Source organism: Arctopsyche grandis, chromosome 7 (assembly GCF_051622035.1).
Source record: "Arctopsyche grandis isolate Sample6627 chromosome 7, ASM5162203v2, whole genome shotgun sequence".
NCBI classification, from domain to species: Eukaryota; Metazoa; Arthropoda; class Insecta; order Trichoptera; family Hydropsychidae; genus Arctopsyche; species Arctopsyche grandis.
Window position 1 is genome coordinate 30904820 of NC_135361.1, and position 15208 is coordinate 30920027.

Sequence of the window (15208 nt, forward strand, 5' to 3'; positions counted from 1 at the left end):
ACTAAAAAATTTAGAACTAACCGCCATCGAACTAACAATTAACAACACCCGTCACATAGTAGCATCCGCTTACAATCCTCCCCAAAAACGATTATTGGCATCCGATCTTAACAAAATATTTAACATTGGTAGTTCGGTAGTGGTAGCTGGTGACTTTAATGCCAAACATCCGTTATGGAGTTGCGTAAACACTGACCAACAAGGCACAACTCTTTTTAAATACATTCAACTAACAGATACAATCTTACTTCATCCGGATACATACACACACTATCCCACAAATAACTCACAACCATCCACACTAGATCTTGTCCTCGTCAAGAACTGCCCAAAAATATCGACACCAAATGCCCTTCAAACCCTGTCGTCTGATCATCTCCCGATAATCTTCTCAATCGACGGGAAACCCGAGGAAATCATCAAGCATAGTTGGGATTACGGGAGAGCTAACTGGCGAGAGTTAAAGTCGTATATAAATGACCAAACCATTCTAACTTCTACCACACTCACAAACAAAACCGAAATCGACAGCTCCATAATACACCTAACGGAATCAATAACTCGATCCAAACACCTTCACATACCTAAGACACAATACATTGAACAAAAATTAGAGATAACTGACTTTGTTGCAAATCTAATTAAAAGTAAAAATAAACTCCGTAAAATTTGGCAAACATCAAAAAATCCAACATTGAAAACATTAATTAATAAGCTCACATATCAAATTAAAATTAGAATCAAAGAAATCAAAAATGAAGCTTGGTCTAAAAAATTAGAAAAATTGAGCTCAGTTGATGGCTCTCTATGGAAATTAGCTAAAGCGATTCGCAGGACAAAAAACTCGATTCCTCCATTAGATGATGCAGGAATCTCAGTGACGCGTGATTGCGACAAAGCAGAACTATTATCAAAATCCTTCCAAAAACATCACACACTCACACAACATTACAATCACATACCAACGCATAATAAAGTCAACCGGTCCATTAAAATCATCACAAAAACTCCCACTAACAGTACTAAAAATATAAAATTGGTGCATCCGTGTGAAATCCAAAATATAATACGTAATTTAAAAAATAAAAAGGCACCTGGGCGAGATTCAATAGATAACATCACAATCAAACAACTTCCATTTAAAGCTTTAGTCTCACTATCTAAAATATTCAACGCATGTTTACTCACCGGGTATTTCCCAGAATACTGGAAAACAGCCAACGTAATTCCCATACTTAAGCCCGATAAAAGCTCAAAAAACCCGGCCAATTATCGACCCATTAGCTTACTTTGCACGCTTTCAAAAATTCTGGAAAAAATAATCTACACACGCTTAAGTCGTAAATAAGAAATTAATAAATGAACAATTTGGATTTCGCACTGGACATTCCACGACCCAACAACTAACAAGACTAACTGAACACGTGACGAAGAACTTTAATATGAAGAGAAGTACCGGAATGGTATGTCTCGACATAGAAAAGGCCTTCGACACGGTTTGGCACGATGGACTCATTCATAAGCTCATTATTAACAAAATACCAAACTACCTAATTCTCATCATCAAATCGTACTTAACTCGTAGAAAGCTAGTGGTTAGCGTAAATAATGAATTATCGTCTCCAAAAATAATCGCAGCTGGCGTTCCGCAGGGGAGCTTGCTTGGCCCACTCTTGTTCTCCATATATATAAATGACATACCTATTCCAAAAAACTGTCACATAGCCCTATATGCAGATGATACAGCTTGCTTCACAAGTAGCAAAAAACCAGACACTATTCTTAAAAATCTTGAATTTGCAATTAAAACAATGACTGAACACTTCACTAAGTGGAAAATTCAAATTAATCAAACCAAAACAGACGCCATATTCTTTAGTGTTAGAAAACATAAGCCAAGTTCAGATCTGAAAATCCCCTCTGGAGAAAGTCTGAAATGGCAGTCAGTAATAAAATATTTAGGAGTAACGTTTGATAAAAGAATGAGATGGGCACCTCACATTGAGGCAGCGAAATGCAAGGCGATGCGGGGTATATCCTCAATATATCCAATATTTAATCGCCATAGTTCTTTATCAACGCTAAATAAAATAAAATTATATCGCGCGCTCATATTACCATTATTAACCTATGCTTCACCTGTATGGAATAACGCCTCGAATACTAACCTTTCCAAGCTCCAAGTAATACAAAATAAATCCCTTAAAATAATTTATAATACACCCATATATACTAACCTGAAAAAACTGCATGCTATATATAATATTCCGTTTGTTACAGACATTACTAACAAACTAACCAGTAGATTCTATGAAAGAATCACTAATAACCATACTAACACACTTGTGAAGAGTCTCGGTGATTACAATAAAATGTCTATACCCTTCAGGTATAAACACAGATTACCTAAACACAATCTGCTTTAGGTCATCGACTTTAGATAGTCTTTAATTAATATTATGTATAAGATGTATTATGAACATTTATAAGGATTGTAAATAGGTTTTTGAGCTCTTTTTCCTATTATGCTTTAGATTAACATTAGAATAATATAATACTGTGATTACTAACCAAATTAAATTAAAATTGTAAAATAGAAAATGATCAGTAGATCAGTAGCTATTAAAATAGATATAAGATGTATTGTGAACATAATTTCGTAATAATAAAAAGCATTTAAAAATCAAAAAATCAAAAATCATTGAAAAAAATAATATTTTAAAGAAAATATATAGAAGTTATTGTTTGATTATATTTTATAGTTGCCGAATCTGATAAAAGCTTATTTATTATATAAATCAACACTAATGGCGTATAAAGCCTTTCGTTTTGTATTTAATAGTAGATACTAATTTATTAAAGTGATAAAAGCATTTAAATTTTGTAATGTCAAATATTGTCAACGATTTACTAAATACATATGATTTGAAAATTTTGATAAACAGTTTTTCATATTTTTATTAATCATTATTTTATATGGTTATTGTGTTTTAATCGACAGAGGTTACTAGTTTTTTATAGACAGTGATTAATTTCTCTATAATATTAATAAGCACTTCTTATTTTCTGCGTACGGACCAAACCAACGACGATTTTGGTCCAACGTTTTAACCAGCAGGATAAAACCAGTAGCGTACAAAATATCGAAATAAAAATTAAATTAAAAAATTGAAATTAAATATCAAAATTAAAACTATTATTATTATATTAAAATTAAATTCAAATATCAAAATAAAATTATAATCAATATATTAAAATTAAAATTAAATATTGAAAGTTAAAACAGAACATGCCCAATTTAAATAAATTTTCGAGATTGACCTAAAATTAGATCATCAACAATCACATACAGGTAATCCTCGACTTTTTTTTGTCGAAGATGTTTTGACTTACGAAGATACGCACTAAGATCGAAAAAAAAATCAAAGAATTATTATTTTTACTTCCCCGTAATGCGCAGTTACTGAGAATATCTGATGTATTAGTATGGGTGACCGAGCGATGATCGCAATCCGGAGCGTTGTCGGTCTATCAATCGAATTTTTTTTAGTCTTCAATTGTTTCTCTCGTCGAAATAAATCAATTAATTAAATCATTTCAGAGGTAAATTTTATCGGATAATGTCTTCAATTGTTTCTCTCGTTGAAATAAATCAAATAATTAAATCCATCTCAGAGGTAAAATTTATCGGATAATGTGTGATTATTAATTTTAATTCGACGAAAGAAAAAAAAACCCTTTGACAAATCACCGACATTTTTTTTGTTAAATATTTCATCGACGGCGGAAACACAGTAGTATATCGTGACGACTAATAAGAAACAATAACAAGGTTTTTTATTTTCGCTCGTAATTATAATATTTCTCTGGTTGTAATGCGTATCGTCGTAATTCAAAACATTGTTGCAATTCAAAACATCAACGATGATCTAATTTTAGCTCAATCTCGCTCGTTAGCTTAATTTTGATATTTAATTTCAATTTTTTAATTTAATTTTTATTTCGATATTTTGTACGCTACTGGTTTTAAAAGTTGGCCCAAAATCGTCGTTGGTTTGGTGCGTACGGACCATTATGGTGCTTACGGACTAAACCAACGACGATTTTGGGCCAACTTTTTTAATCAGCAGGATAAAACCAGTAGCGTACAAAATATTGAAATAAAAATTAAATTAAAAAATTGAAATTAAATATCAAAATTAAGCTAAAGAGCGAGATTGAGCTAAAATTAGATCATCGTTGATGTTTTGAATTACAACAATGTTTTGAATTACGACGATACGCTTTTAAAACCAAAGAAGTATTATAATTTCTCTGCTTACGAGCGAAAAAAAATCTTGATATAATTTTTTAAAGTCGTCACGATATGTTACTGTATTTCGACGTCGATGATCGATAAAAAAAAACAATTCATAAAAAAACGCGGTGTCGGTTGTCGGTGATTTGTCAAAGGGTTTTTTTTTCTGTCGTCGAAATAAAATTAATAATCACACATTATCCGATAAATTTTACCTCTGAAATGATTTAATTACTTGATTTATTTCGACGAGAGAAACAATTGAAGAATAAAAAAATCCGTTTTATGTGACCGACAACACCCCGGGTCAGCAAAAATCGTTGGATCACCCATACTAATACATGATATATTCTCAGTAACTGTGCTTTACGGGGAAGTAAAAATAATAATTCTTTGATTTTTTTTCGATCTAAGTGCGTATCTTCGTAAGTCAAAACATCTTAAGTCGAGGATTACCTGTATGTGATTGTTGATGATCTAATTTTAGGGCAATCTCGAAAATTTATTTAAATTGTGCATGTTCTGTTTTAACTTTCAATATTTAATTTTATTTTTAATATAATGATTATAATTTTATTTTGATACTTGAATTTAATTTTAATATAATAATAATAGTTTTAATTTTGATATTTAATTTCAATTTTTAAATTTAATTTTTATTTCGATATTTTGTACGCTACTGGTTTTAAAAGTTGGCCTGTGGGCCGTTCGTTGGCTTGGTGCGTACGCACCATTACGCCCACTTCCGATGAGTTGGTTTACATTATATTGACTTCCATGACAGTAAAATGGGCATTTTAAATATAATATTCATAATTAGTGGAGATTCACCACATACTTTTATTGAAATACACTAAAATAAAAGTTATTTTTTAAAGCATAACAAATTAAGTTTATTTCCTATCAACATTGTTAAACAACAAATTTATAAACCCAGCACAATAATTCTTCAAACGTTTATCTGTTGTAATCTTGGAATACACTGAAACAGCAATTCATATTTTGTTACAGATATTTTTTCATATTGGTTATGTTTATTTTTCTTATTTTCCACTTTTTACATACATATTATTTTTTACAATGCTGTTGAATATTCATATGTATACACACTATATACAGAATCTGGTGTATCATACATGTTTATTTGCCTTGTTAGTCATATCCGTTGTAGTAATTCACCTACCACACGTCTTTACAAAGAAGTGCGCATTCATGAGAAAGGAAAGCAACACATTTAATTGAAGTATGAATTATTTACAATATGACTTATTAAAAAAAAACCACCCACAGTTACCTCAACGCTAAATGCTTGTGCTAAATATTCAACCAGTATTATACATTATTGTTTCAATCAAATTACACTCATGTATACCTGATATTATTTGGCAATTCAGTGAAATTACACTAAATGAACAATAACAGAACAATGTAAACAATGATAAGGATTTGTCGCACTCTATATAATACGAAACTGTACGTATGGTCAGCAACAAGACGACTGATAATCTCTGATGTGTTTCGCTATACCTACATATAAATACATCTCTCGTTTGTCAGAGATTGTTAAACACGTTTAATTTTGCCGGCCAATTCAAAGAAGAAGGGTTCAGGTATCTGTTAAACACTATAAAAATATATTAAATACAGTTAAATAATAAATTTGAATCTCAATACAATCTGATATTGCATTAAAAACATCTTCATATCAATATATTATATGAAGACACATAAAATTTGTCACTTACTTATTGTTAATTGTGACCAAACTGCAAAATTCATCAACATCTCTGTTTGATATGTTTATGAATTATTTAAAATAATTGAGTACATTGAAAAAACATTGATCGCTATAGTTTGAGAATGAGGTGATTGCCAGTTTGAGACTGGATACAATGGTGAGTAATACCGAGAATATGAGATTGAATTATTGGTTTATTATTGAAATAAATATTCTCTGGTGGATTTGAAACTTGTATAAAATACTGATCAACATTTTCTACAGGGTCATCGTTTGTGCTGTTTATGACATATGCAATCTTTCCATATGATAGCCGATGGTAAGTTTGCAATTTTCAAAACAAAAACAAGTTGTTCTATGGAAAATGTTTATTTGTATAAATATATAAATTAATCTTATCATTTCAACAGTAAATAAATAGTTTCCAGCTAACAATAAAAGTGGAGATGTTTTCATTGCATTACATTTACATTTCATGGACAAAGAAAAATATGTTATTACATTAATTCTTAAAAAGACGTAATTAGTTTTTAAAAATATTTATTATATGTACATAGTATTAGTATATACCAGAATTTTTATACTGCGTTATTTTTTAATTTTTATAAATACGAGTCAAAGTTAAAAAAATCTTAACTGAATTTTTGAATAAATGATGCCTGAGCATTATTACTCCCAAATAACAAATATATCATATCTAAACGCAAATGGAAGTTTTGGAATTTTTTAACATTTAATCTATCTACCTACATTGTATGTACTAACAATCTACCATTCTATATACTATACTATAACCTCAGGTGAATACTTAGGCACATCATTTTCTGCAGCCGTTTCATTTTCTATTCTTTTTTTTGGTTTTATTTTGGCGAATTCATCAGACAATGCACTCCAAAATGAAATGTATAATACTGAAATCAAATAAAATATTAAATGCAAAAAATATTTCACAAATAATATGAAGCATAAATAAATAAATATAATAAGAACAAATAAAATATAGCATACCGCATACAAAAAATGCAAAACCAAAAGCAAAAGCTCCGTCAGCTCTCATATCTTTAGCAGAAAAACGTAGAAAACTATACATTTTTAAAAACAGGGCAATTGAAATACAGATGATCTCTTTAGTAACAAATGACAGAAATATATCCAATGTTTTATTCTGCAACGAAATATGTATGTGTTATATATGTATGAACAACGTTTACGAATTTTCTTCATTAATAAAAAAGTAGTACCAACCGAAAAGATTTTACAGATGAGATTATAGTATATATATAGGTTTACCATCTCGACTATGACACCGAAATATACCATATACAATTCTATCGGTGTATCTGAAAGATTCATGAAAAAGTCATTTACAAAATTTAAAAGTTTAAAATAAAATAATGCAATATTGTTTTGAAAAAAATTACTACTTCCGATTTACGAATTCTTACCGAAACCTTATCAACTTTAAGTAAGTACATAAAGAATATAAATATAATTTTTCAGCTTGATACGTTCAGTGGTATTGAAAAAATCATGTGGTCATTTTTGACTTTTATAAGAGGAAAAAATCCCACTTCCGGTTTATGAAATTTACTGATTTTTTTTTATTTTCATCACATTGAGACAAGTATTATACTTGAATTTTCTCGTGAAGAGCACATACATATATTTAACGGATCCAAAAAAATAGTGGAAGAAAAATTGAAATAGAGTAAACTGCCAACTTCTGCTTGACGGGTGTTCACAAAATTTTATATATATAACTTAATTTTAAATTAAAACCTCTTAATATGAAATTTCAGTTCAATATAATAAAAGGTTTCTGAGAAAAACATAAAAAATTTCGATTCTCTAAGAGCAGCGGTCACCAACCTACGAGAGATTTTCATCCCGCCAAAAAAAAAATGACCTGATTTTTAAAAACTAATTTAGAATTTAAAATTTGACCTGATCGTGATATTTTATACGAAGAAGCAAATTCCTTCACAATTTCTATTGGGGTATAGCTTCCAGGTAGTTAAGACCCAAATGAAATGCAAAAAGCAACTTTCCGTTCTTCTTTTGTTATCATGCTAAATCGTTTGAAACAAAATTGGAATTATTTAAAAATCACCTCGTGCAAAATAATTTTACTCATTTTCCTCATTCTGGTAATTTGTTTAAAACTATCCCTATTCAGAATTTTCCGATATTCCGAATCAATATCAACGATATTGAAGAAGATTTTTAATTGGAATTAATCGATCTTCAAAATGAAACGTTAATTATGTAAATTTTATGCTAAATTGGAGGAGTCTGATTATACAAAAATAAAAGCATTTGTAAGAAAAATCATATCAATTTTTGGTAGGACATACGTTTTCCAAAATGAAATATATTAAATCCAAAAATCGAAAATCGGAATCTGGAAATTTGAAACCATACATTACATATAAAAATTAGTTCCTCAAAACAGGCGCATACATCGCACTAATTAAAATATTAACATATTTTTGTTCCATCAATAATTATCTTATATGGGTGAATGTAAAACTAATAAAATAAAAAAATATAATAATTTTAATGCATTTTTTATAGCTATACAACTGTTTTTTCGAATTTTTACATATTTACAGCACATATGTATGTATGTACATGCAAGCATATTGATTGTACTCGTATGTCTCATTTTTTCTAGGTTCTCCTCAGTAAATACGTGTTTTGAAAACGAAACCTCTTCATGATCGCTCAATGTTGTTTGCACGCTAAGTAAATATGTACATATATTGATTTTTTTTTTAATTTAAAATATTTTTAAAAACCATGTTCATTATAGAAAATTATTATGTAGCGTAAAAATCACAGGAGGAGGGGTGGGGAAAATACATCCTAAGTCCGGTCCGTGAATTACACCAAACAAATAAGCAAAAAAAGTTTGTATAGCACTGGCATATGTATGTTGGTGACACGGTCTGTAGTCTCCTTTACGTCAATTATTAATTAATTTCCAAAACTGCACGCATTTTTAACGAAATGTATGTATGAACATACGTGTTTGTAGTTTCATTTGCAATTCAAATTCTGGCATATTTTTATTTCGTTTTCTTAACACACATATTCTTCTCATATTTTATATTTTCCAGATGCTTAACATGGTGAAAAATATATGACATAGTTTAATTATATATGACATACATATGTATGTATACATATCAGATTAAATTAACGATGAAAGTGTAAAATAAAATTATAATCACCTTTATAATCAGTCGAACTTGAATCAGAATATAAATACAAAACATTTAACAGGCTGGCGACCTTAAAAATATAAAAAAATTGCAAAATTAATTATTATATATTGGTTAATACTATTAATATTTTGACGTATGCATTATACAAATTTACAGATAATTTGTATTTATATCAGCTTACAAATCCTGTAATACACCATATTAAAGCTGCACACCTTAGGCCGCCTTCTCCACGTGCCGACATTTTGTAATTACAAGTATCTGAAAATAAACAACAAATGTTTTCAGCAAATAAATTGGCAGGGCTTTCTATAATAGTTGTATTAAAATCATACCATCGACGTAAAATCCATTTTCAAAATTTGAATGATTCTTTTCATTGATATTTAATCCAAACTTACATGTATTCATGTACACATTTATCTCACTTATAAATGGGTACACTCGCTGTCCATTTATGCTGAATTTGCATGTCCATTTATACTCGTGAAACCCCTTGTTTATAATACACGAAAGTTATAGTGTGTTTACAGATGAGAAAATTATACACAAAACATAATATCTAGATATTGTCCCCATATATGTACTAATAACGTAAAATAGATGTACATAATATGTACAAGTACTTGATTAATTCTGGGTATGATTTTCAGGGGGCTACACAACTTCATATATACACATACATATGTGCTAGGGATCCCAATCGAATATTAGAATTATTCGTCTGATTTTTCAGGCATTCGTTATTCGAATATTTCATCAACTATTCGAATATTGTTTGTGTATATATTTTTTTATAAAATAAATACACAAAATCAATATGAAAAGAGTGATGACGAAGAAGCCGACGATTATGAAAAAAATTAAATATGTAATGGGGATAATTGTGATGAAAATAAAGATAATGAGGAAGATGAAATGTCTACATGTGAAGAAATGGATTTTTGTTCATTAAATACAGAAATGTTTGAAGAAAATCACTTTTCGATCGATAATAATCTATACGAAATTTTAGAAAACATCAGAAAAATAATACCAATATTTAAGAAGTTACCGATGAAATATACATTTTTTAGCATAAATCATAATGAAAAAATAAAATAAAAAATTTAAATTATTATTGGATGTAAAAACGAGGCGGAATTCAATGACAAATATGATAAGACGATTTATTCGTGTTTACGAAAGTGTAAACATAGCACTAAAAGAATATAATCTCAATACTGTTTCTAAGAATGAAATTGATGTTCTTATTCCCGTTGAAACCACAATCAAAGAATTAAGCTGAGAAGAGGTAAGTAAAAATAGTGCATCTTTAATAACAGGAGAAGGAGTTCATACATTTTTATCTTATATTTTATGTGTGTATTTTAGTTTTATATGTTTATTTCTTTTTTTTCAATTATATATTATTAATTGTAATATATTACATATATAAATATAATGTAATATATGATTAGTACATATGTTATTACCTTTTTTTAAATTTTCGAATACATTCAAATATTCGAATAGCTCTTGATTTACTATTCGATATTCGAATAGTTGAAGTCGACGAATAATTGGGATCCCTAATATGTATGTGCACACAAGAAAAAGTGACAATTTCAAAAATGGATGGACTAGCAATGCTACATAGATACATATATACATAAGTGGTGTGTAAATTGAGAATTCCAAATTGATAAAATTATCTAACAAAATCGCACGATAATAATATCCTACGCGTACAAGAAGATTCATAATGACACGTTCAAAATTAGAATACAGGTGACTACATCAGTATAAACTTGCAAGTAAGGTATTCAAAGAAATATTTATTTTTCAAATATGATGAATTTTTAAAACATATATGTATATATCTAATGAGTTGATGAAGTGATTGAACATGTCAAGATTATATTGATATCCTACCAGCACGAATTGTTTGCGTACACGTAAGTAATTGCTTACGAAAGCAATACTAATTTACATACGTATCGATAATTCGTATATTTATACGCAGATAAAGTAATTATAGATATTACACTATGTATGAATTTTCTTGGACGTGATTGTGATTTTACATTTCTTAACGAATAACGTTTCGATTAGCTTTTGGAATTTTTTTGTATCTCCTAACAATTCCATATATTAAATTTTATAATAATTGTAATAGAATAGAATACTTTATAATAAACAACTTTTTGATTTTTTTTAAATATATTTAATAACTTTTTAAACAAATAAAACTACTATTTTTAATATCAATAGTCAGAACCAAACCAATAACTTGACCCTCAAAATATTGCTAAACTACAATCAGATCAAATTGATATAAATCAAGTCTGCATGTTTATTCATATTGCAGATTTATACTACATAGGTTGAGTAAAACCAACAACGAATTCTATTGAAACAATGTTGTAACGAATAGAGTGATGATGGTGGTGATATTTGGCTCACCTGACAGACAACGTAAGGAAAATGGAGAGTGAAAAGCAGACGGTGAGCCGATTCAAACACCCTGGACTTAGTGAAAGAATGACAGATGACAGATGATGATGATCTATACTATCTCCATTGATTATCCATTCATCCAATCTACAGGGGTTACCAAAAAGAAATGTAATTACAAATAGTTATTTTAATCAAATCGTATTTTCAATGTCTAAAAAAAGTCATGATTGATCAGCTATTTTCACTGCAATTCTGATCAATTCTACAATTAAGGCTTCCAATCCCGGGATCCCGGTGTATTCTGGTACCTTAAATCACGGTACTGAAACTAGTCGGACTACCGGGATTACAAGTGCTAGTAGACATTTCTTTAAAAATAATAAGGAAAAATATAAAACGACATTATATAATGCGGGAGGAACTATGACAGTCATAGTCTATTTGTTTGCTCTGATTCGTTTCCATGAAATTTACTTTTTATGAGACCTGTGTTATTCAGGATCGAACATGATCCATTGTTTCTCAGTCGCACTGTGGATTTTCAAGTGTTCGAATCCCGTTAAGTGGTGTTTGTTGTACTAAGACGCTGTTGTCTTTGTTAATTGTACGAAGATTATCTGTTTTGATGTGGGTAAATTTTATTATAATATTTATATGTCCAGTTTTTTGATATATAGCACTATAGACTACATTAAAATTAATTATTGAATGAAATTCATTGGAAATTTTCAGTAATAGGATGAACACAGTGCAATAGGATGAAAACGGTGTTCAAAATATCACCAATATACACAGACACACACATACATTTTTTCTAGATCATGAAAACGTGATCAGTGATCGATTCCAAGTTCGAATCAGTCAAAATCTCGAGTTGGAATTTTCACATGATCACAAAACTTCATCTATTGTTACTACGTACATATGTACGAAGTTACTACGTATGTACATACGTACTACGATGAAGTAAGAATATCACTGAAATATTAATAAATATTAAGAATATCCAATGAATTTCATTCAATAATAATTTATTTTTACTACGTACATAAAGAAAGTAAAAACGAATCAAAGAATCAAAGTCATGTTTTTTTAATTACATACATCATAGGATGCGTTTTTTTTAATATTACAGAAATCTATCCATTTATGCGACCCGAAATTTTGCAGAATGTAGCCAAAACCAAAACAAGATCGCCAATATGGGATTTTGTTTTGCCTGAAACATAGGGATAGTTTGCAAAATGCAATTCAACATTTTTGAAATATGAAAATATGCAATTTAACATTTTTTTCTTATACATTTAATTTCCCGATGGTAGCACCGGGATTCCGAGGTCTTAAATTCCCAGCATCGCAATCCCGGTGCTGAAGAAACCTTTCGGGATTGGAAGCACTATCTATAGTATACTCTCAGGTTCCTCGTCCTTTCACAAATCCTATATGTTATATAGTGTTTTAATCAGAGAGATTCTTAATCAATTTTTTATTAAGAGATTCTCAATCCTTCTATTTTAGAAGACATCAAATTTTGATCTTAATGTACAAAACTTTTGGGACCAATATTCTCATGAACTCGCCTCTATCAAATGCTATTAATCTTTTACATATTGGCAGTGCATGTTGATATGATAACTGCCAATTATATATTTTTCGTGATTTAAATGTATATATTATTTGCTTTATTTTACTGTATCGTTGTTCTAACCTTTTGTGCTATTTTTTTTAATTATATATTTTATGTATAATATTTATTGATTTTTTGGTCTTATTGACGGATTGAAAATACTTTAAAAATAGAAAAAAATACTTCTTCGGTTTTCGAATTCTGACCAAAACCTTATCAACTCTAAGTTAGTACATAAATAATAAAAATATAAATTTTCAGCTTGATACGTTCAGGGGTGTGGAAATAACCCTGTGGTCACAACATTTTTGACTTTTATAAGATTAAAAAATCCTACTTTAAGTTTATTAAATTTATTTTAGTTTCATCACATTGATACTACGATTATACTATAATTTTCTTGTGAAAATATTTCAAGGATAAAAAAAAATAGTGGAAGAAAAATATAACAAGAATAAACTGCCATTTCCGGTTGACGGGTGTTCATTAAATTTTATATATAGCTTTTTATTAAGTTAAAACTTCTAAATATGACATTTCAGTTCAATACAAGAAAGGGTTTCTGAGAAAAAAATTAAAATATCGATTCTTTAGAGTAAAAGTACTACTTTCGGTTGAGGTAAAAATATTTTTAAAAAAATTGTATGAAATTTATAATTTATATTACATAAATAAAAAATCAGTCTAATCCGTTGAGTAGTTAGGGAGATAATTGAATCCAAAAACTAACAAAAAGATGACATCTAAAAGGTACAGTTTCCGGTCAACTTAAAAATTTAAAAAATATTACGTAGTATTATATAATATAATAGTAAGAATTTCAGTAACCGTTATCAAGTTTCAGTTTGATAGGACTCACGGTGTTCAAAAAATCCCCAAAATTCACAGACTATTACTATTCTATCACACAAACAGACAGCATACACACACACCGACATTTTTTTCTAGACCACGAAAACGTGATCAGTGATCGGATCTGAGTTCGAATTAATCAAAATCTCAAGTTCGAATGTTCGCATGATCACAAAACTTCATCTATCGTTACTTCGTACATACATATGTACATAGATAAAGTAAAAAGTGGAAAAATGGTGCATATGCCAAGAATATGTTTAGGTTTATAGTAGCAGAAGATGACGGTGTTTGTGACATTTTCTCAAGCTGTTAGATATTATTTAATTTACATACATATATAATTTGTTATTTAGTTCAGGATATTTGGGAAAGGTGACAAATCTACATAATGGACCCAATATGGACCCGATATATGACTAATTTACTTTAATTAATGTATCATTAAAAACTTGATACCTTCCTGGTCGAAATGCGATATTTAGAAATTGCATTTAGCCAAGGAATAAAATTTGGGTTTTTATGTTTTATTAGAGACCCTTTGTCAAATAATATTTATGAATTTATGACAGACAGTGCTTTTGCTGGAAATAGTATTTTATTAATACGGTTATTTCTAAATTTGAACGTTTCAATCAGATTGTTTTTAATATTTGCATATTGAAATCCAAAAATGCTTACGGTATATTCAGATAACGAGTCAACTATTTGTTATATAACTGTGGTTTGGTGAAGGAAATATCTTGGTGATTGGTAAAAACCGAGTTCTCGCTAAAACTGTATTTGTATTCTGTAAATTTTACTATTTTATTAAACACTAAAAATAGCATACTTTCGGAAACGCTTACAATGAATCATAATCAATTATCTAAAATGAAATAAATCTACTAATGCCGACTGTAAACTGTTATGATTTAACAGAATGTGAGGGAACGGGAAAAAGTGTCGGTGAATGTCTCCAAGGCAGCGTAGTCCAAGTCCAAGATCGTTTTTCGTTTATATTTTTACGTTTATTGTTGGTGGTAAGT

General features: G+C 29.2%; 1 protein-coding gene across 1 annotated transcript; it reads right to left on the reverse strand.

The window, feature by feature from the left end:
• Window positions 1–6389: 6389 nt before the first annotated feature.
• On the reverse strand, window positions 6390–11845 carry LOC143914695 (uncharacterized). Its single transcript, XM_077434993.1, has 6 exons — window positions 11708–11845; window positions 9444–9523; window positions 9269–9329; window positions 7281–7375; window positions 7044–7200; window positions 6390–6946 (listed from the first exon to the last, which is right to left on the reverse strand). Exons 2-6 carry the CDS (start codon window positions 9504–9506, stop codon window positions 6819–6821), a joined length of 504 nt encoding a protein of 167 aa, XP_077291119.1. The 5' UTR covers window positions 9507–9523; window positions 11708–11845; the 3' UTR covers window positions 6390–6818.
• Between the last annotated feature and the right edge of the window lie 3363 nt (window positions 11846–15208).

What these genes read in the sequence shown, in the direction of transcription:
- LOC143914695 (XM_077434993.1), bottom strand. Translation starts at nt 9,506, where the DNA reads ATGTCGGCACGTGGAGAAGGCGGCCTAAGGTGTGCAGCTTTAATATGG. An exon ending in AAGTTCGACTGATTATAAAG is followed by an intron (nt 7,376 to 9,268) that starts GTGATTATAATT and finishes TGAATCTTTCAG; the next exon opens with ATACACCGATAGAATTGTAT. An exon ending in TTTTGCATTTTTTGTATGCG is followed by an intron (nt 6,947 to 7,043) that starts GTATGCTATATT and finishes ATTTGATTTCAG; the next exon opens with TATTATACATTTCATTTTGG.